This window comes from Ischnura elegans, chromosome 7, assembly GCF_921293095.1.
Source record: "Ischnura elegans chromosome 7, ioIscEleg1.1, whole genome shotgun sequence".
Lineage (NCBI taxonomy): Eukaryota > Metazoa > Arthropoda > Insecta > Odonata > Coenagrionidae > Ischnura > Ischnura elegans.
The window spans coordinates 74,408,365-74,430,259 of record NC_060252.1 but is presented as its reverse complement, the minus strand read 5'-3'; the positions used below and the strand labels follow the sequence as shown (position 1 = coordinate 74,430,259).

The following is a 21,895-nucleotide window of genomic DNA, read 5'->3' as shown; positions in this document are numbered from 1 at the left end:
TTCAAAAACAATGACAGAAGACCGTAAATGACAAAAGTCATAGAATAAACAACTATTTTGTAATGATTTTCTTCCTCTCAGCCTAAATTTTGCACTTCAAACATTACAAAATGTGATTCTGTTAAAATTTATTTCCACTGAGTTACAATAACATGTAGCAAATGTACACATTCACTTCCCTTAAGAGAAGTGACTACATTTGCTACATGTTATTGTAAGTCAGTGGAAATGAATTTTGACAGAATCAGTTTTGGCAGAGTACGGTTTACTTGACAGTCTTTGAAAAGTTTACCATCCCAGGCAAGATTTGAATACATCGCCTTCAGTTAAGCCTTGTGCTGTGGGAACGTTTTTTTAACATTTTGTATTTTTGGAATGGCCAGGGAGAGTTAAGCTGCCATAGCGATCCCTTAAGTGTGGAAAAGTGCACTTGGGCTCCACCCAGGTAGCAATAAAAATGTTGGGAAACTGAAGTCGGTTGTCGAGCATTGGTTAAACGTTTAAAAAAGTTTTTCCAGTCAGCGTACAAAATGTACATAACGATCCCACAGTCTAAAGGCCTGGTTACACGATACATTAACACATACCAGTTAATGTCTGTTTGCATGAATGATTTTTGTGGACTGGAATGGAACATGTACAAATGCATGAACCAAATTATAACAGGTTCTATTTTCCGTGCATACATTTGCACAAGTTGGGTGGTTACATGGTGCATTTTGGCGTTCATTCACGCGTTCATACCTTTGGACATTAACCTGTACGCGTTAATGTACCGAGTAAACAAGCATTAAGGGTTAATAAGACATGGACTCCAAAATGCCTACTAAGTGTGCCAGAAACAAAATAAACTTACAATTATTACATCTATCACATAATATAGCACTTCCTTCACAAAGCATAGTTTAACAATATATGATCAATTTGAGGTGGAAATATGTACTCATACTATGTGAGAATATACTGAAATTTGCAACTTACTTCAGATACTATACAAAGACTAAGGTAGTCTTTTAAGCCTCATTCATGTTCCCACTAAGACTAATCATTCAACAAATAAACTTGCCCGGAAATGAAATTTTATCAAATCATACAACAAATTTATAGTGTAACAAAGCATTTTATATAAGCATAAAAGAAAATTATTCTGTATTTTGTACATATGTATGCCTGTTTTTCATCTTTTCATTCAAAAATATTTACGTCTTAAATTTTCTATAAACATTTACATAATACTAAGTATGACTTAGAAGTCCAATCATCCATTACAAAATCATCTTCCTGTCAATCATACCCATTGATGAATGGAATACTGCAGAAACAAAGGGAATGCTAGTAGAGCTCTCTGCCATTTTAAACTTCCATTAATAAATACATAGCATTATGAAAATAAATTTCACAATATCAGTGTCCTTCCATAGCAAATTAAGCTATCTCAGATGTGTCTCCAGCAGTCTGTAAGCAGTCTCTTTAGCACAAGAACATTTCATGTTCCATCCATATACAACACCAATCATTCACAACACTCAAACACTAGCAGCCAGACAGATTTTTGTGCAAGTCAAGCTTTTTCACCACACATGACTAATCATCACAAATACCCACGTTCACTAACATGTTATTAGCCAACAAGTTATCCATTAAACTTCATAGTGCAAGAGTCTTCGCACCCTTCTTCATTTCTGGGTAGAGATCTACAAGAAAATATTACTAGAATTAAATACAGCTCTCAAAGTATCAGCAAGTCTCACTTCTATGCTAGACGGCTCATTCATAATACATATATAAATGATTTCTATTTATAGTATATATACACACACTAACTTGGTATACCATCTGCACTAATGAATTAAATAGCATCAATCACAAAATAAGAAATCTGTCTTTCAAATGAACATTAAATCAGAATTTATTCTGTTTCCAAAATTTCTAAGTTTTGCAGAGCAAGTAAAGGAAATATAAGACTTGCTTAATAAAATTCAAGTAAATTCTGCCAACACTCCTCATTGGAAATTACACTTATTGCTGTTAAAGGTAAGCAAGTACCCATATTAGTCACCTTAAGAGATCAAATATCATTTGACTGTACATACATGCATGGGGAAATAAATAATTGTGACATTCATAGGCTCGATTCAGGGGTTTGTCCCTAGACTTAGAGAAGTTACACAATATTTCGGCATTAAAGTTGTGCCAAAATGATAGAACTGCTTATTTTAGCCAAATTGTGCACACCAAATAAACAGATTTTTTTGTCATGAAATGGTCCTCTCATCCCAAACTTATGAGTTCTAATTACCTATATTTCATAGCTTAGTGATAGTGAAATACACAAAATACTAATACATTCGCTAAGAAAAACTATGTTTTGATTGATTACAAATCCCATTTGGTTATACCAAATGACTGACGTTAGGGAGTTGATATTTGCAAATTGTGTACTCTCAAAGCCAACACTACATATATTAGCCAGCATTGGGGTAAAAGTGTTTAAAAAAAATCATAATACATGATCTGAAAATTCCAATGTGCTGGCAGTTCACAAGATGGACGCTGTACAGTCCCACTATGTGATCATTCCAGGAATCATTCCGGCTACATTAGAATATGCTCTTATTTCATTCTCATAATCATGAGCATTATGGAAAATATAACAAAATTTCTGTTTTAAATTCTGATTAATGTTCATACTCATGACCAATTGAATGATCTTGTGCATGACCCTGTAAAACCACAGTTTCCTTGAAGTTTAAAATGGTGGTTTTTTTACATGAAATTTTCCGCTTGATTGAGCTGGCATGTAATGACTCAGTATGCATTAGAATTAAATTACTACATACCAGATAGCATCTTGAGGTTTTTCCAGACTTTGCCCTGAGCTTCTGCCCTCACATGTCCACGACCTAGCTTCATTCTCCTAATCCTCATCAATTCTTCTGATGCTCCTTGGCAATAGGCACAACGTAAAAGGCAAGACCCGACACCTCGTACTTGACCAGGTATGAAATAACCAGGGCAGGAAGCAGATCTGTGAGAGAAAAAGATTGAAATGCATTATGAAAATAGGCAACATGGAGACCATAAAAGAGTTAAATAGCAAGGCCTCAAAGAGCCAAAATGGGTTCAAATAGCTTTCATCTTTATAGGCGGCGAGAATCCAGCGCATGGTTTGTTATCCGCCCCGAGTGATGATGCAAGTTTTTCGGGAGAAAAAAACCAACCCCTCTGAGCACCTCCCCTACTTCCCCTTCCTCCCCACATGAACAACAGTGCCTTTCACTTCTCCCCTGCCCCTGGCCCGGCGGAGCGTGCCCATTGGCTCCCGCTCGGGCCAGGATTCGAATATAAGGCGGGGCCCAAGACCCTGAAAGGGAGAGTGGAGGAGGGAGCTGAAGGGAGAAGGACTGTATTTTACTGTGTGTCTCGTTTTAACTATGTACTGCCCTTGTGGTCTCAACACACCAAATAAATGCACCATTAGGTGCCTTAATAGTTTCCCAGTCACGTGCTGTTTTTTTCTGTCTCTGGAATGATCACTCACTCCCGTGTGCTGGGATGGGTTGCTCTGCCGCACCCGGAAACAGATGAGGAAATTGTGACAATCTCACAAAAAAATGGAAAGAAGAATTAAACAGCATATATCCAGCAAAGTTAGCTCTGATGAATTAGTTATGTAATTCATACAATTCTGTAAAAGATAGCGGCTGTGCTATTATGACGAAGATGCTATTTGAGCACAATATTATGCCCCCCTCCGTCCGATTCTCTATTTCAAAATAGCGGCCCCCAAGCCGAATTTGGGGTTGCATTATAGCATTGAAAATAAAGGCAACATTTGGCTGGCGTGATTAGGATTACGACCCCTAGGAGAGTATTTTTAACACACGGTAGTGTGTGGTAGCGGTGTGATTTGCTTTTTCTTTGTTCTGTGTGCAAATAATCTTGTCTGTGCGTGAAATCGTATTTGAGTCTTTCATCAGCACAAATATGTGTGACACGGGTGACCCACGTGTACATATTCTGGTCCACCCTGGTTGACACAGTGTACATTTTTGTGTACAATCCTGGACTTGTACTTCCTCGCTCAGAGTGCTGGTGTGTCATCTTGTGAGAATATATTGAGTATTTATCATTTTGTTCAGCATGGCAGATTGTACAATTCGTGATCAAGATATTTTGGAAGAACTTTACCGTGACTGAGAGGAAAGTAGTGGAGACAATAGTGACCACGATCCAGACCTCCAATTAACACGATTATCAGAGAAATATTTTCTTGAATGAATTCCAGAATGAAGTAGTAAATTCTAAAGTACCCTTGAAAATATTCCAGAAGGAAAAAAGGTGCAAAATAGTGCAAAGTATGCGCTGAAAAAGGAAAAAAAAAGGGATAGGGAAAGCCATGAAGATAGACACCCCATTTCAGTGCAGCATGTGTAAAGTGGGTTTTTTGTATTCCCATGCTTTCAAGTGTACCAAGCAAAGGAAAATTAAATCACCTAAATCAAAAGGATATTTTTGTAAAACAATGCTTTTTCATGATTTCCTTGGTTTAATTAGTTCAAATTAAGCATAATTAAAAATTATAATACATTTTAGGATGTGCATCAATTGTTGCAACTTTTTTACTTTTCAATAACAGTAGATTTTCATTGTGAAATTATATATTTAAAAGATAGCAATTAATTTTATTCAACTCACCCATAAATAAGAAGAAAGTTAATTTTTATTGACGTACACATCTTTGAAAACATAGTTTTGATGCTAATGTTTAAAAAAAATGTACAAATTTAGTAAACATGGCTGCATTTTTCAGTAGGGCTTTTAAATAAGCGACCAGCACTCAAAGTTTTAAAGAGTTTCATGTCTTTTTCATAGAAATCTTAACAATTTTTATGTATTCTCTAAGTGTTTGAGTAAAGAAATTAGTGCAGGGTATAAAAGTGTCACATACGAAGGAATGAGTGATGCAGCCGTCCACTCCGATTACTCTGAATATGCCACTGGGTCGGAAGGCGTTTGACCGCCACTACTTCGGCACCCATGTCTATTGTTCTAGTTGGCTGCTACATACGTCAAAATGGAACTCCCAGACCAAGGCAATTATACGATTTATAGACTTTAAAAAAAATACATATTCTTATATGAGCTTGATGATATCACTCCTTAAGAAATATTCTGAACCTACTGGCCTCAACAGCTCTGTAACTAAAAAACTCAACTTGACATTCACAATGGGACTCAAAAGATCAGACTCAAGTACTAACTACTCAAAACAACTTGAATTTTCAAGTACAGCAGACTCCCGATTATCCGGCTGCAGTTTATCGAGGTTGCGGATTATCCGTGCACGATTTTTACTCTCGCTCAATTTTTTCTGCGATCTTTATAAAAAAATAAAATTGGATGCAAAATCATCGGAATTACTGCATTAATGCTAGGATAAACCGGGCTTATTATTTCCATTAGAATCCTCTTTGTAAAATGGAAGCAATCGCGCACTAGCTGCATTCATGGGAGCACCGTGTTCCAGTTTTCCAAGCCTCGCAGTGCGCAACCGCACTGATCTAAAAGGATTGCCAACTGGAGAAGAAAGCTCTAAGCTCTCTAAGGTAAGCACTCTTATAACAGAATAACTGCATAATTAATAATATATTGTATGTTTTAGGTAAATTATGAGCATTGCAAGACATTTAAGTGAAAGTTTGAGTTATCCATGTTTTCTAATTATTCATGCCATCTCTCCCCATCATTAGCCCGGATAATCCGGAGTGTACTGTACTAGAATAACCCTTGAATATCAATGTCTTCTATTACTTTACTCACCATGGTCAATTGTAGTCATTATTGCAGTTCTCTTGAAATACACAATACCATGCTTTACGAGTAACGGTACACAATTTCATCTTACCTCCTGCCAGTTCCAATTCCTTTACATATGCTCATCTTATCAATAATATACAGATAGCGACCGATATCTTCAAATTTGGTGACATTTCTGATCTCATCAAGGGCCAGTATCATGTTGTCAAAAATAACCTAAAAGTGAACACCAACTATAGTATAACATCAGCAAGCTATAAAACAATCAATGAGTATTGCCTTCAAAATAACACTTATATAGACCTGTACTCCTACAAATTAAATGTTTTAGATTTAAGATACTTTTAAAAGGTCATACTAGCCTATAAACATGCAAATTAATTATAATATTTTTTTAAGATCCAAAGTCCACTGTAGTCACATTTAATTTGGAAGAGTCATCAAAGAGCATTTACATTAATATTAATCTTCCACTGAACGTGATTCAAAGTCTCAGCCAATATACGAAAGATACCAGAACAAATCAAAGGAAAATAAACCTTTTGAATAATACCCACCTTAACACTCAAGTTCTCATCCACAACTAATCTTTTCTCAGCCTCCAACACTTTGCCCACTTTCCAGCTGGCAAATACTAAACGTTTGTTCCTCAAAACACCCAGGGTCCATGAATTACTTGGTAGTGATATGCGATGAACATCCCTCACAAGTGCTTCAATATCCAATGATGAGGTACCTTCCCCCATTCTTTTCTCAATTGTCTCCGATGGAGAGAAAGCAGGCCTGTTGAAAATAGTGAATCATTCCATGCATCTCAACATTTAAAAAAGGAGATATCAGTCAGATCAATTTTAAAAAAAGGAACAAGTTGAAAGCCAATATGAATCTCAGCCAAAAATTATTACACCGAAGATTAAATAGGCATCTACAGAAAACTTGCTTTAATGTTATGATTCATAAGTAGGGATGGAGAGATCCAGAATTTTTTTCAGACCAGGATCAGACCCTTGATTTTCAGAGCTGGATCTTCAGATATTTTCAGATCCAAATACATTTTCAAATTCCTGCTATAAAATGAAGGTATTATTCAAGTTTCTTCTAGATACATGCAATCAAATGAATGCTTTTTAGATTTACATACACATTTTAATATTTTTACTGATTAAAATTCATTTTTATAAGCTTTCAAATAATTTTTTAAAAACAATAAAATCTTTACACGCTCAAGATCTAAACCATTACGCTTGCGTTTGGAAATGAAAATAGGTTTCAATCATTGGTTAAACCATGGAGTGAAATTTAATATTCCTCACATGAGTTTCCCCCAAACTTTGCCACTTTCTCATCGCATACTGACTTGTTTTTCACTCGCAAATGCTTCAGTTGCAGTGAGGTGGATTTTGCACTTCCTCGCAATAGTGTCACGTCACAGTGCACGTACGTGGTTCTGATTTTGTCAATAAAAATGTTTCTACACAATGAAAGATATTTTTATCGGTATATGATTAAATTAAATTGCAACTTCACAACCTGCAACACAATCAACAATGTTTAGAACAACATTAGCATCATGTGCAACAAGTTTTGGGAACAGAATGAGACGACCACTGAGCGATAGGAAGGGGTAGGCAGCAGAAGCGCATCTAGGATAGATGGAGGGGAAGGAGCAGGCTCCCCCTGTCTTTCAAGCACTGAGGGAGTCAAGGGCGAACATGTCAGATATGTATTGCTATTTTGTGACGCCGTTGCCTTCAAAGTGAAGCCAGGCAACTTATGTGGTGTAAATGTACAGTTGGCATTTCCAGGCCATATCTACTTGTCGGTACTGATGCCACACCTGTTTCTTTGAAAACTGTGCTGTTTAGATAGTGCTGAATATTGGTATAGTTTTGTTGCAACTAAAAAAACTTGTTTCAATCAATTTGAGCATAAAAAACTTAAATATGTTAAAAATGCGACGCATTTCTTCTAATTCTTTTTTGAATCTTGTGCATGTCATCCAATTGCCGAAGACTATCTAAACATCTTGATTGGGTCCAGTAAGTCACTCACCTAGCATTTGTTCTCCAGAAACAGGGAATTAAAACAGATAAGATGAATACTATTATTCGTTCGATTCGACGTTTTAAAGCATTATCATACCTTAACTTACAAGAAAGCAGTTGAAAAAGTAAACAAAGTGCAAAATTGTCCTGGTTTACGGTACCTGGTTTACGATACCAGGTTTACGGTACGGTACGGATGAATTTTGTAAAGATCATACCATTGGTGAATTCATAAAGATGAACACAGGAGCAGTAAGACAGTAAAAAATGGCATTTTTGTGGAGTGAATAAAATCAGAAGTTGAAAAAAAAAAGTTTATACCGAATAATCAATAGCTATTAAAATATTGACGAGTGCATGAAACTTCACATGACTACAGGCATCCCCCGAGTTACGTATGCCTCGACTTACGTAAATCCGTACTTACGTAAGTGATAACCATATTTTAAGTGATTACGTTAATTTTCGAATGCGAGTGCGAAGAAGTAGATATTCACTCGTATAACCAATGGTAGAAAAAATATCGAATAGTTATCAAGTTTTTTACGTGCTAAACATAACCATTTTTGCTAAACATAACCATAACAGACCCATTTTTGTCATTCCTCGAAGGAATTTTCATTAATTTCCGTAGAAAAATATCTTATAAATCCCAAGTAAGCAATCACGCAAACGTGAAAATTTGCATTCTAGCGGTGGAAGTGGTTGCGCTCACCCCTTGCTACGATGCCATAAGCTTTTATACAGCATGCACACTCGAACTCCGTTTCCAACTGTGGAATTAAAAGAAAATGAAGTTCGAGCAGAAATCTTTACTGCGGAAAAGAATTGATTAGTACCCACGCAACAGCATTGAAATTTTGAGTGTTAGCAATGAACGCCGCGGAAAAGTGAAGAAAAAGTTGACGCACGATATTAATTGCGTACTTGTTTACATGTTTCTGGCGGTTATTCTGATCTGGTCTGGCGGTGTTGTATTTTGCAAAGATTTTATCAAGAACCCTACATGTAAAGCTTTTCCCCAGGAACTTTGTTGCACGTTAATGACTGAGTTGGCTGGATAAAAGCTCACTTTTAATTAGCTTCGTGCAATTTAGCGTCGCCACTTTTAATTAGCAATGCATTCAATGGGCCCTTAGGTCGCAATATAACATAATGAATCAATTTAAATATTCAGTTTAGTAATGTAGCGTTGAGATACCGTACTTTCCCGAGTCCATGCGATCGGTCAACTCAGGGAATAATATTACCTACGCATTTTGATTGGCAATGCTCGAGATACAACTCTCAGACTATATTAATGTTTATTGATTTTGTATGTAATAACGTAAGAATACGCGGAAGAGATCACGAATATTGCAGTGAATTGAATGAAACTTCACCGAGAATTTACCGCGAATTTCTCCGCTGAGAATTTCATCGCACCGATCGAAATCTGAAGCACAGACACAAATGCTCGACTTACGTAAATTGGGGGATGCCTGTATTCTTAAAGCCTTTAGCTACAATTTATGTAATGAGAATTCTAACACCTCATTCCATTATGCCGCTTACAGATTACTTTTCTTATCATACATTCAGCAACTAAAAAAATGAGCATAACTTGATGCTGAGTGCACAATGAAATTATTGTCAACATCAAAATAGTTTGCAAACAGCTTTTCAACTAGGGAGGCAGATTTTGCAACCATTAGTAGGAAATAGAATTGATTTCCAAGTGAATATAGTAAAACCTCTATGTAGTGAACCTCTTTACATCATAAACCTCCATACTTCATACCACTCCTACGGTCCCGTCAGATTTACATGTAAATTTATAGGCAAACCTCTATATAGTGAAGCTCTTTATTTCGTAAAACCTCCACTTATCATACCAAGGAGATATCCTTAGAGACAGCCTAACTACCTCCGCAACTCGTACTGAGACAACCAGAGGCCATTAATGCAGCTGCGAATACGTACATGGAATGACATTTTCAGCAATAAATGCTTCACCCTTTTTTTTCCTAAGCACCTTTTTGATGTTGTAATTTTCACGTTAACCATTAGTTATGGCCATTTTGTTCCATATGAGAGCATACCTAACAGTAAATAAGAAAATTGGTATCCAACTATCCTAATCATTTTAAGTGACTGTTGAATTAAGAGAGATCACATCGTTTTCCCTCTAATCATGGTAAAAACCACGTGATAGCGCTCGCTTTCTGTTATCATTAAATAATAAATATTTGTTCACTAATGCATGCATATTTATTTAAATGCATAAATATAATGGTTTATAAGAGATTAGTGCCTTTCATTTCCACAGAATATGAAAAAATGGTGCGTATCACTAAAACCTCTCTATAGTGAACCTCCATACATCAAATTGCCCAACTTTTGGTCCCCCTCGATTACGATGTAAAGAGGTTTCACTGTCTCAACCAAGCACACATACACACCTGACAACGTCCTCAGGAGGGGGACTGAGGAGGCGCAGGGGTGTGGCTAAGGAGCGCCACTCAGGAGGTGGAGCCCACTCTTCAATCTCAACCTCCTCCCCCGATTCCATTTCACTTAAGTCCACAGCACACGAATCGTCACACAAACTCTTCTCGGTTGCTCCCTCTGAACATTGCTTCCCTTCAGGAGAGACTCCTTTTTCTGGCAATACCTTTCTCTTCTTCTCAAAATGAGACAGAAACCAACCATTAGCAAGATCATCTGCAAATTATATGGCATTCTAACAAGCAACACTGCCATTGACTTTAACTCTGCACAAATGCAATTTACCCTTGAATTATGAATTTTACTGTTTTAAAGAATGAATAAATGCCTCATATTACATTGTTAGCACATTTTTGCAGATCTAATATCTACAATTGGCTGAAAGATGTTGAATGAGAAAGTATCATAGTACTACTGGCACTACTGCAGCTCATGAACTTCACAGCTTGTAACAAAGCCAATCAGATGAGCAAAAATGAAGGCATATATTACAATAAAGAAAGAATAATGTGGATTTTGCATGAAAAACTAACAGTAAAATAAAATCTAATTGTAAGATTTTGCTAGAGAGAGGTCATCTTCCTGACTAGATCTCATGTTGGGACTTCATGACTTTCAGTTTCAAAATTACAGAAGCTTGTTATGGGTGGTTTTTCTCCATTTATTGCTCATGAGATGGGCCTAGTACTGCTACTACGACTTCAGAAAAAGTAGATTTTTGTAAAATTTTGTTACATGGAGGTTCGTTACGTAGGGGTTCTACCACTGTGACGAAATTATAAATTGGGATATTTTACTTTATCGATAAGCACATATAGCAGGTACTTCAAAACATCCAACAATACTTTTACCACAGGATAAAAATCGCCAAGCTATCTAAAAAATTAGCTGTATTTTATTAGTTATCTATTAAAAATCTGTTAAATCTTGCTTGCACTAATTATATCTTCTGCCTCATAATAACAGGAATTAAATTAAAAGATCACACTAATACTTTGTACCTTTACCTTCTTGTGCAAATGGCCAGACAGTTGACTGGACTTGGGTTTTCTAAATATTTTCTTCTGCAATCCAACTCTGTTGACTATTTCCTCTTCATTGTCTAGTGTAAGTGAATCTTTCTCTGCTTTTTGGCAATTGTGACATTGTTCTGCTGAAGTTTCTTTCTTAGCAAAGTCTTTAGGAACGGTATATCCCAAACACTTGTGGGATCTAAAAATGAAAGAACAATGGACACTAATTACCTAAATGCCATGCACATAACATATAACCCAAGTGAATATAAGTGAGCCCTACCTGGAACTTTGACAAATATTTAACTGGTCAATCACAATCAGAAAAGCTCCAACTTCTGCAAGGCTGTGAACTTCCTTCATGTTGTTCAATATGGCATTAACGTTCCCAAAATATATCTGTTGGGAATAAATACTGAATTAATCTCCCTAATTAGAAGTAAAGTAAAAAACACTTACATGATCAACGACTGACCTTAACTTGCAATTTATCATCTATCAAAACCCTTTTCTTTGCTTCAACGGTTTCACCATCACTCCAATTGGCAAATATCACTTGATTCCCCTTTAGAACACCAACGGTCCACATGTCTGATGGGAGTGCAACATTAAGGGCTTCTTTCATGAGCACTTGAAAGTCCAAGAGCTCAGACTCCACCATGCTTGCTGCATGATCCTCTACATCACTGATTGCACATTCCTCATGGTTAGCAGATGCAAATGGTTCTTCAGGAACACAATCCTCTGCACAATTATCTTCCACATCACTGACGGCACATTCCTGAGGGTTAGGCGATGCTAATGGTTTTTCAGTCCAACGACCTCTCTTTTTCATGGCTTTATATGTACCCAGTGGAGGAAAAATTGAGGGAACAGCATCCTTCTTCAGTGTGCATCTATCTCTCTTTATTCTATGTACTACACCCCCAGGAAGACTTGTTTCCCAATACCTGATAATGTCCTCTTCCTTAAAATGTAGTTCACACACAACATCCGTTTCGCTTAAACGACGGTCTGTTCTACCTATGGCTTTATTCCAGACGGGCAGAAGCTTGGGGTCCTGCAAATGAAAAGGTACACATGAAACTAAACTCAATAATTATTGAACTTAAACCATGAATTAGAGGTTTTACTATGTTTTTTATGCCTCCAAGTATCAGAAAAGTTTCAAAGATGAGAGATGAAAGAGAACATCTCATGCTAATAACAACAATGATTTCCACAAATAGTTTATGTTGACCAGGTCACTGTGAAAATTCACGATTATAACCAAGAATTAGAAACAAGTGAGGTACGCACATACACTTCACATAGAGGTAATTCAAAATCAATGATAATTACGAGCATTTCCTCTTGTGATTCATATGTTTATTACAACAGGAAGTTTACATGCATAACTAGATGTTGAGGGGTGATAGAACCTTTCCATCATGAAAGAAAGATCCTTCACTGATTCCAACGAATTAGTGGAGGATCTTTCTTTCATGACTGAATTAAAGAGGAATTAAAGGAAGAAGAGGAATTAAAGAATTATAAAAACTGTGATGTGACTTTTCACATCATTCTCAATTGTTTTCATGAAATGAAAGTCAGTAGAGGTGGTTGAAGTAGGCATCTAGGTATCCCACTAGGTATCCCTCTACCGACTTCATTTACAACTTTCAGCGACCCTGCACATCATTCATTGGCAACATCTTTAAAATCACGTAAAATCTGTGGTAAGTGATGTCTCTCCCAAGAAAAGTTCCGTCAAAAACAAAAAACTGGATTATTCACGGTGTGAAACAAACAATGCAGCTAATTTCTCCGAGTGTGTACCGCACAGTGATAACAAATTTCATCCCAGAGTGGTCAATCTATCAGATTCTTCCTTTACCAATTCTGCAATGGAACTTCTTCAAAAAGGCCTCAAATTTGCCCCTACTCATTCTCCGAGCCATCGCCCCTTTAAATCGTAGCTATTGGACTGTGAAGTAGCCCTCCGGCACCAAAATGTAGTCGCCAAACAGAATTGTGCAGACATTATTAGTTCTGCCCTTGCCATTCCAAAGTCATCTCATTGTATGATGGCTAACCACAACCAAGTGCTACAATCGATCAAAGAGAAGTTAACAAAGGAAGATCTTATTATCTCCAAAGCGGACAAAGGGACGAGTGTGATAATACTTGACAAGGCCTCATACTACACCAAATGTGACAATTTGTTGGAGGATACCTCATTCGTGATTCTCCCCCATGATCCAACAGATAGATTCCAAAAAATTGTTAAAACAGCTTTATCTTCCTGCTCTAGTTTATTCCGTGACAGTGAGAAAAGGAAGTTACTTCAGATGAATACTCTACCTCCAAGATTTTATGGCCTTCCTCAGATTCATTAAGATGGAACGCCTGTTCGCCCAGTAGTGTCGTGCATAGGCTCACCGTCCTATAAGCTAGCCTCCAAACTAAATATCATTTTTGGGCAATAGGGTGGTTTCCTATTATTTTTTTATTGCTTTAATCGAAAGATTATTACTCCTGGAGTACGTATTTCACGCTTTTAGATTTTTAAATGATAACATCTATTTTTCGCGATTAAATGAAAAGTGAAAATTTTCAAGGGCGCGAAAACGCGACGCTTAAGTATGAATGCCGGGAAATATCTCCGTACGTCGTATTTCTGGTTACCCCTCCCGCCCGGTGAGGTGACCTTGAGGCGAGGCTGAGCGCTGATACGTCGCAGGATGCTAGCGGATAGCTGAGTACCTTGCTGGATGGTAGCGCTTGGCTTAAAAAAGGTTTATTAATACCTTATCAAACGAAGAAAACTTTCCGAACTTAGCCAGTTTTAATAGGTGATTATTAAGACATGTTTCCCTGAACTCTGTGCCTCTTGCATGCATTGGTAACCTCAGACGATGTATAACTCCTATCCTCTCGTGTAGAAACTAGGTCCCTGTGACGTCATGCGGAGTGGAATCGCATGGGCGTCAATCTGGCCTTTTTTAAATGAGGATAAAATTTGACCCTTGCCATTCCTCTAAACCGGTATTTCAAAAACCAAATAATTTGTGTATTATGAATACACTAATGGTGGGTAACAAATCGCAATCAATGCCTTTCGTTTTCTTTGATGAAGGAAACTACCCTATTATCTGCTTTTTCTCCAAAATATAGCATTAAGAACTCCATCATTTTGTCATAGAAACTTCAACACCTCACGTTGCCTCCAAAAGCCAAGCTAGTTTCATTTGATGTAAAAAATCTATTTACTTCTGTACCTGTACAAAAAACCTTGTTACTTACGAGAGACTTGCTGAAAGACTGCAACATCGACAATACATAGTGTCTAGTGAACTTCACCATCTCATGGAACTATGTGTGAACCAAAATTATTTTTTGTATAATAAGAATTTTTATCAACAAAGATGGCCTTGCCATGGGTTCCCCCCTTTCACATGTGTTAGCTGAAATATTTATGGACAATTAAGAAAGCCAATTATTTGATTCCGGGAACCCCCTTTTATCCAATATTTTTTACTGGTACCGTTATGTTGACGACATCATCCGCTGTTTGACCGGAAGTGTCAGACAATTAGATAACTTTCTGAATCTTTTAAATACCCATTGTCCTAATATTAATTTCACAGTGGAAATAGAATCCAATAAGCGAATAAACTTTCTTGATCTCTCCATATCCATAGTTGGTGTCAAACATGAATTTGGTGTGTATAGAAAATCCTGCTATAGTAATACAATCATTCCAAGTGACTCATGCCATCTAACCTCCCAAAAATTATCCTCATTTCATTCCATGTTACATAGATTGGTTAATCTACCATTAAATGCAGTGAATTTCAATTGTGAACTTTCCAAAATTAAATAAATTGCAGTTTCAAATGGCTGTAGTGTAATCATTATTACCAAAATGCTTCAGAGAAAGTTGAAAACGCGAGCCATTTCACAGCTTAGCTCCCTTCCCCCCATCACAGAGAGATCTAAAAAAATGGTGCCGGCTATTGTTTGTATGAGCTCTTTCAAATAGGCTTGCTCACAAATTCCCCAAAAATAAATTCAATGTTTCTTTCTACAACCCCTACACTCTCGGTAAAGTTTTGCGTTGTAACAAAGACAAAATAGAATCCATCCATCAATATGGCATTTACAAAGTTAATTGTGAATCATACAACATGTGCTACATCGGCCAAACAGGCAGAAGTTCCACTAACAAGGAGAAGTCGCCAAAGTGATGTTCAGGATCTGGATGCGGATGTTATTTTCTAAAACTATATAGGTAAGGTAGAAAAAGTGTCACGGCTTTCTTCCACATAGGCCCGGGTTCGAGAGATAATCGCATGTAAAGATTTCGCGCAGCATCAGGTCCCTTGAGTAAGCACTCCCTCTCAACTACGGCCGTAGCGGTGCGGTCTAGGGCATTAGTCCTGTTAGCTGTAGTTGGTGTCACGGGTTCGAGACCCAGCGCCGACAATATTTTTTCTCTCTTCCAATTTTTGAAATCACTGTTACATTTTACCCCAATTCGTTTTAATTAGTTACTTCGCGATTTTTTAAGTTTAATATCAATTTATGGATTTTAAACGAAACTCCGAATTGTGCCTTACCATGCGAATTATAGGACGTATATAATTACTTACACGCAAATTTCCGGGGAATTTAATCATCCTCGCCCTAGCCATTGATCCCACAGCCTCTTCGTATATTCGTAATCTCAAGTCTTTCTTATCAACAAATAAACACCATTGCCTATCCTCACATTCAGTTACTGACCCTAGCTAGTTTTCTCTTCCATCCATCCAGCACAATGATCCTTCTTTCCAGCAGCCTACCCAAGCCGTTTCCGAGGCCTTCTTTGTTTACCTTTCGCACCCGCTTTCACACAATTGGGCCTCGGCGCCTCATTCAGGGATTATCGAGGGTCAGTTGTGGACGCAGGGTTGTTGGACGGAAGTCTTTGAAGGACGCTAGAAGGCAGGCCATAAGGGACGTATGGTGAGTGGAAGGACATTTTGTTGTAAACATCGAGATTCGTTGGAAAGACAGTGCGTGGGCGGTTAGAAAAATAATGGAGGGAATGCCTGGTGGAAATGAAATTTTGAATAAAAAACGTTTAAGCTGGAAAATACTGGTGCTTCAGGAACGTAAAAAAGGCATTGAAAGTGGAGGTACAAGCGTCAACAACCGGGGTACGATTCATGAATGGATGTACAGTCGGTTAATTTACGCGAGGCAGAGGTGTGCATCGGTGCACGTGATGAGCACATTACACGGAAATTCACGCGTAAGTATTTATATACGTCCTCTTATTCGCGTGGTAAGGCACAATTCGGAGTTTCGTTAAAGATCCATAAATTGATATTAAATTTTAAAAATCGCGAAGTAACTAGTTAAAACGAATTGGGGTAAAATGTAACAGTGATTTCAAAAATTGGAAGAGAGAAAAAATATTGTCGGCGCTGGGTCTCGAACCCGTGACACCAACTACAGCTAACAGGACTAATGCCCTAGACCGCACCGCCACGGCCGTAGTTGAGAGGGAGTGCTTACTCAAGGGACCTGATGCTGCGCGAAATCTTTACATGCGATTATCTCTCGAACCCGGGCCTATGTGGAAGAAAGCCGTGACACTTTTTCTACCTTACCTATATAGTTTTAGAAAATAACATCCGCATCCAGATCCTGAACATCACTTTGGCGACTTCTCCTTGTAAGTACCAGAATGAAAGATCATAGAAGGTGCAGGAAAAATTGGGATGAAATGTCACTTCTCGCCAAACACTTACTACAGACTTTGCATTGTTGTCATTTTCAACCTGAAATTCTACACTTTGAAAGTAAGGGCACAAGACTTGATGTTTTAGAGGAATTCGAAATTGTACAGAGGGTACAGAGTGATATGAATATGCTAATGAATGAACAAGTGTTTTTCGCCCACTCTCCTCTCCTTAAGATACCCTTCCCAAAAACAAATGGTCATATTCTTTCTTCACCCATGCCTTAACTGACCCCAACATCCACAGGGTGTTTCCCGTCCACCCAACCTCACTCCATATTGTGTTTGACCATTTTCTTTTGCTGGCAATTTCCTCCCAGTACCCCTGCTAACTTTCACTCCTTCTCAGCTAACCCAAAGGGACTCTTCACCCCCGCCTCTTTTCCTGCGTCGCTACTTACTCCTCTCCCTTTCTAAAGACACACGGCCTCTCTTTTTAGCCTAACCCCCCTTTTTTTTCACTATTCTCAACCCCCCCTCCTGTTTTTCTATGGTTCTTCCCCACGTGTCGTTATTTTACAGTTATGACAAGAGTCCTCCTTCCAATGTGGGTTCTCCACATCCCGTAGTTGTATCTTTTCCCACTGTCTCTACTCTGTACGCCCATTCCCACCCCCTTCTTCAAAGATGTCAAATCCTCCCCAAACTTCCCCCCCTTTCTCAAGGGTATAAAGGAGATTTTCAAATGTTTTGCAGTGTCTTGTACCAGATGATGGCTCACTGAGCCGAAACACGTTGTATGCATTAAAACATCTTGTGGAAAAGTGCTACGATCTTTTATTTATTTATATATGTCTAACTTCCACCAATTGAAGCCTGAATCTGTTGAACTTACCCACATAGTGTTTGTTAGCTTATTTTTACAATATGAATTTCAAATAATCATAGATATTTCAACTTTCAAAGGCATATTTATTTTTATGACAACAGCTGTATTTTCAGAGATAACATAAAAATGTTCAAAGCTAAGTGCAGGATATTTTATTTATTGCAGCAAACATCCATTAACTCATCAATACTTGCTCGGATGATATGGAAACTTAAAGTGATATGTCATGACCGTTATGAAGCACACACACTTACAACAGTTGGTCACAATCATTATTCATTGTAATGTAAGGTTGCATTCTGCAGGATAACCACACTTTTCGATGCCTTGCATAGGTTAATCAACTTCAAAACAAATTCAACTTAAGAACAAGGATTTAACTCAGAAATGCATCTTGTTCACATGTTGAGGACTTACTGTACTCAGGAAGATATCAATGCTCCATTGCATCATGCAGCAGCCAAGGAATTTTTCTTTCACATATGGATGTTCATGACGCCTGATAGTCATGAAAAGGGGAGGACGACAAGAAACAGCTGAATGAATTTGGAGGATAAGAGTTAGGCAGTCCAAAATTGTTTTCCCTAGGATTACTTTTCAAGCAGATGACTTCAAAACCAAACAAGAATAGCTTAAGATTTTTTTGTAAGAAATTTACCTCTCTCGAGGCAACAAATCCTAAAAAGCACAATTAATGCTTAATTTTGTTTAAATTAAAAGAAGATATCGTCATTTCAGATCCACCTTTTGTCAATTCGATTCCCATTGAGCTATTCCTGGTAGATGCAATTGTTCTATAGTTTAATTACATTTAAATTTTCTTAAGTTATTAAATGAATAATATGCTATGACTGACAAAGACTTGAGATTACTGGATTTCACCTGCATTCTTCTATTGATATAATCAAACGACTGTACTTGTCTGTATATATTAGCTCGTAATTTAATTGCATATATCATACAAAAGTTTCTTTTAAAAAATTCTTGATGGACTGTTTGCGGTGCATTTCCTAAGGTACCCTTTTCAGTTTTGCAGTGTTGTCTTGTTTTCAATGTATCTATTAAACTTATCTATATGTTTGGTATATGATGATATGATATGATGGTATGATATTCGTATGTTTATACAGGTTTATATTATGTATGTTTTTTTTGTGTAACTACTTCTATGTTGTATTTTTATCTCCTAATATGTACTTCATGTTATTGATATCTATGTTTCTGGTATTTGAAGTATACTGATATTGTGATAACTTTGTGCAATTTTAAATTTGTGCTAATGTAAAAGGGCTTAAGCCCGTGAAATAAATTTATTATTATTATAAATGACTCTGACCAATTCTGAAGTCTGACTACAAGTACAGGAGAATGAAAAAAGAACAAATTTTGTCGTTGCTTTTTTTTTGCGATTATGAAAAGATACATTCTCACAAATTTCGTTATTACAAACGTCCAGTTTTTCCATCCCGTGAATTTTGTAACAAAGAGATTCCCCCGTATTTACATGGAAAACCCAACACCTATTTAACAAATCCGCTTTCTCAAATTACATCCGTTTCTCTACTTTCACTCTTCCTTATTTTAGCTTCCCTTTTTGAAAATCATAGTAATGATTGCAATTTTCATTCTCAATCTCTCATTTCACTGAAGGCAGGGTAAAATTTCGGTTGGATCTAAGGTTTCCGCAACATTTCTCCATATGAGTCATAACTTTTGGGCATTCCTCCACGTTGTGTTGTCCATAGTCACCTATGAGGTTTCCCAGAAAGCAGTGACTCGCACGGGGTAAAATTTACTTTAATGATTGCAGAGCTGTGATGTGGAAGGCAAGGGTGTGGCGGGTTCGTCGCGGAGGCCCCATTTAATGACAACCCCGGATAGACAGCGGGCGCCGAGGTCGCGGAGCTGCGGGAGCGACGGATATAAAAGGCCGTGTCTCGGGGCAGATGGGGGTTATTTTGCTGTAAAGCCAGACTGTGTAAAGTTGCTTGTTGGCTACTCAATAAAGAGGCCGAAACCCGGAACGGAGTTACTTATTTTTTCGGCAACAACACATGGTGTCAGATGTGTTATTATGTCGAATAAGCAAGTCGAAGGGATAGGAGGTCCTACCTGGTCCATACCCCAGCAGTTTTCCTTCGTGGCGGAAGATTGGCCAAGATGGAGTCGACGGTTCGAGAGGTACAGACGAGCTTCTGGACTCGCCAAAAAGCCAGAAGATGAGCAAGTCGACGCATTGATTTATGCAATGGGTGACGACGCGGACGATATACTATCATCCTTCAACCTATCGGCGGAAGAAGAAAAGAAGTACAGTATCGTGTTTGGAAAGTTTGAAGAGCATTTTGTCCCGAAGGTAAATATAATTTACGAACGTGCCCGTTTCAACAAACGACTGCAAGGAGAGACCGAAACGGTGGAAGAATTCGTTCGTAATCTGCATATTCTCGCTAAAAACTGTAAATTTGGCACCCTGCGTGAAGAATTGGTGAGGGACCGTCTGGTAGTTGGTTTACGAAACGCCAAGTTGTCCGAAGCCCTAAAATTGGATCCGGAGCTTACGCTGGAGAGAGCCGTTACAAAGGCGAGGCAAGCAGAAGACGTGCACAGGCAACAGACGCTGATAAGGAGTAACTCAGGGGAAGATAAAACAGTCCACTCGCAGGCACGAGGATCTGAGGTGGACGTGGTGCGGAAGAAGGCTCCACGGCACCAGAAGGCATCGACGTCAACAGCCGCCCTACCCGACCAAATGAAGGTGAGTGGTCGCAAATGTCCACGGTGCGGGAAAACGCCGCAGCACGCTTTCGCACGATGTCCGGCGCGCCAATCTGCGTGCGCCCTTTGTAAAAAGAAAGGACATTGGGCAGCAGTTTGCAGAACGAAGGCGGTTGCTGAAATTGACAAGCGGCTACCGGGTGAAGACGACCATTTCTTTTTGGGAAGCATTTCGACGGGAGAAGAACCATGGAGGGTCTCACTCGTCATCGGTAACCAAGAAATCCCCTTCAAAGTCGACACAGGCGCGGATGTCACTGTCATCGGCGCCGAATTATTTAAAACGTTGAAGGGAATACAACTCGAAAACACCACAACATTCCTCCGCGGCCCAAATCGAAGCAGATTGCAGGCCAAAGGAAAATTCCGGTCACTTCTACGTTGGAAGGATCGCGTGTACGAGGACGAGATTTTCGTGGTGAATGGAGTTGAAGATGCGCTCTTGGGACGTCCAGCTATATCATCCCTGGGAATTTTGACTTGGCTGCGAGAAATAACAACTGGCCATCCGGAAGAAAATTACCAGGAACTTTTTCGTGGGCTAGGAAGAATGCCGAAACCTTACGTCATTCGCATCAAGGATGAAGCCGTGCCCTATGCGGTATCTACGCCGAGAAGAGTGCCCTTGCCATTGAGAGATAAGGTTGAGAAAGAAATCAAGAAAATGGTGGGGGAAGGAATAATAACGGCGGTAGAAGAGCCGACGGAGTGGTGCGCGCCCATGGTAGTAGTGCCTAAAGCAGACGGAGGAGTTCGAATATGTGTAGATTTCACTAAATTAAATAAATGCATTCGGAAAGAACAGCACGAACTGCCAACCGTGGATGAATGTCTAACACTGATGAAGGCTTCTGAAGCAAAAATTTTCACAAAATTGGATGCTTGCAGAGGATACTACCAAATACCACTAGAGAGGGAATGCCGTCCGCTGACTACTTTCATTACCCCTTTTGGAAGGTATTGTTTTAACCGGATGCCGATGGGATTATCTTCAGCTGGAGAGCATTTTCAAAGACGAATGTCTGAAGCATTGACGGGGTTAAAGGGAGTAGTCAACGTTATGGATGACATACTCGTATTTGCAGCGACGCAGCCGGAGCACGACGTGAGATTGAACGCCGTCCTCCAGCGTCTTAGAGAAAATGGGATCACG

The 21,895-nt window shown here is 38.5% G+C and overlaps 1 protein-coding gene across 5 annotated transcripts in view; it reads right to left on the bottom strand.

Moving 5' to 3' along the window:
* Positions 1 to 1,105: 1,105 nt before the first annotated feature.
* LOC124162800 (gastrula zinc finger protein xFG20-1-like) overlaps positions 1,106 to 21,895 on the bottom strand; it is a 76,083-nt gene continuing 55,293 nt past the window's right edge. For 4 of the 5 annotated variants that reach the window (XM_046539453.1, XM_046539455.1, XM_046539456.1 and 1 more), the window contains 8 exons: positions 11,841 to 12,425; positions 11,649 to 11,764; positions 11,354 to 11,564; positions 10,307 to 10,527; positions 6,378 to 6,603; positions 5,909 to 6,036; positions 2,841 to 3,028; positions 1,106 to 1,694 (listed from right to left, as the gene is read on the bottom strand). In XM_046539453.1, coding sequence (XP_046395409.1) covers positions 1,648 to 1,694; positions 2,841 to 3,028; positions 5,909 to 6,036; positions 6,378 to 6,603; positions 10,307 to 10,527; positions 11,354 to 11,564; positions 11,649 to 11,764; positions 11,841 to 12,425 — 1,722 coding nt within the window. In that variant the 3' untranslated portion in view covers positions 1,106 to 1,647. The remainder of the gene's footprint in view (positions 1,695 to 2,840; positions 3,029 to 5,908; positions 6,037 to 6,377; positions 6,604 to 10,306; positions 10,528 to 11,353; positions 11,565 to 11,648; positions 11,765 to 11,840; positions 12,426 to 21,895) is intronic. The other variant, XM_046539454.1, reaches the window with a different exon arrangement.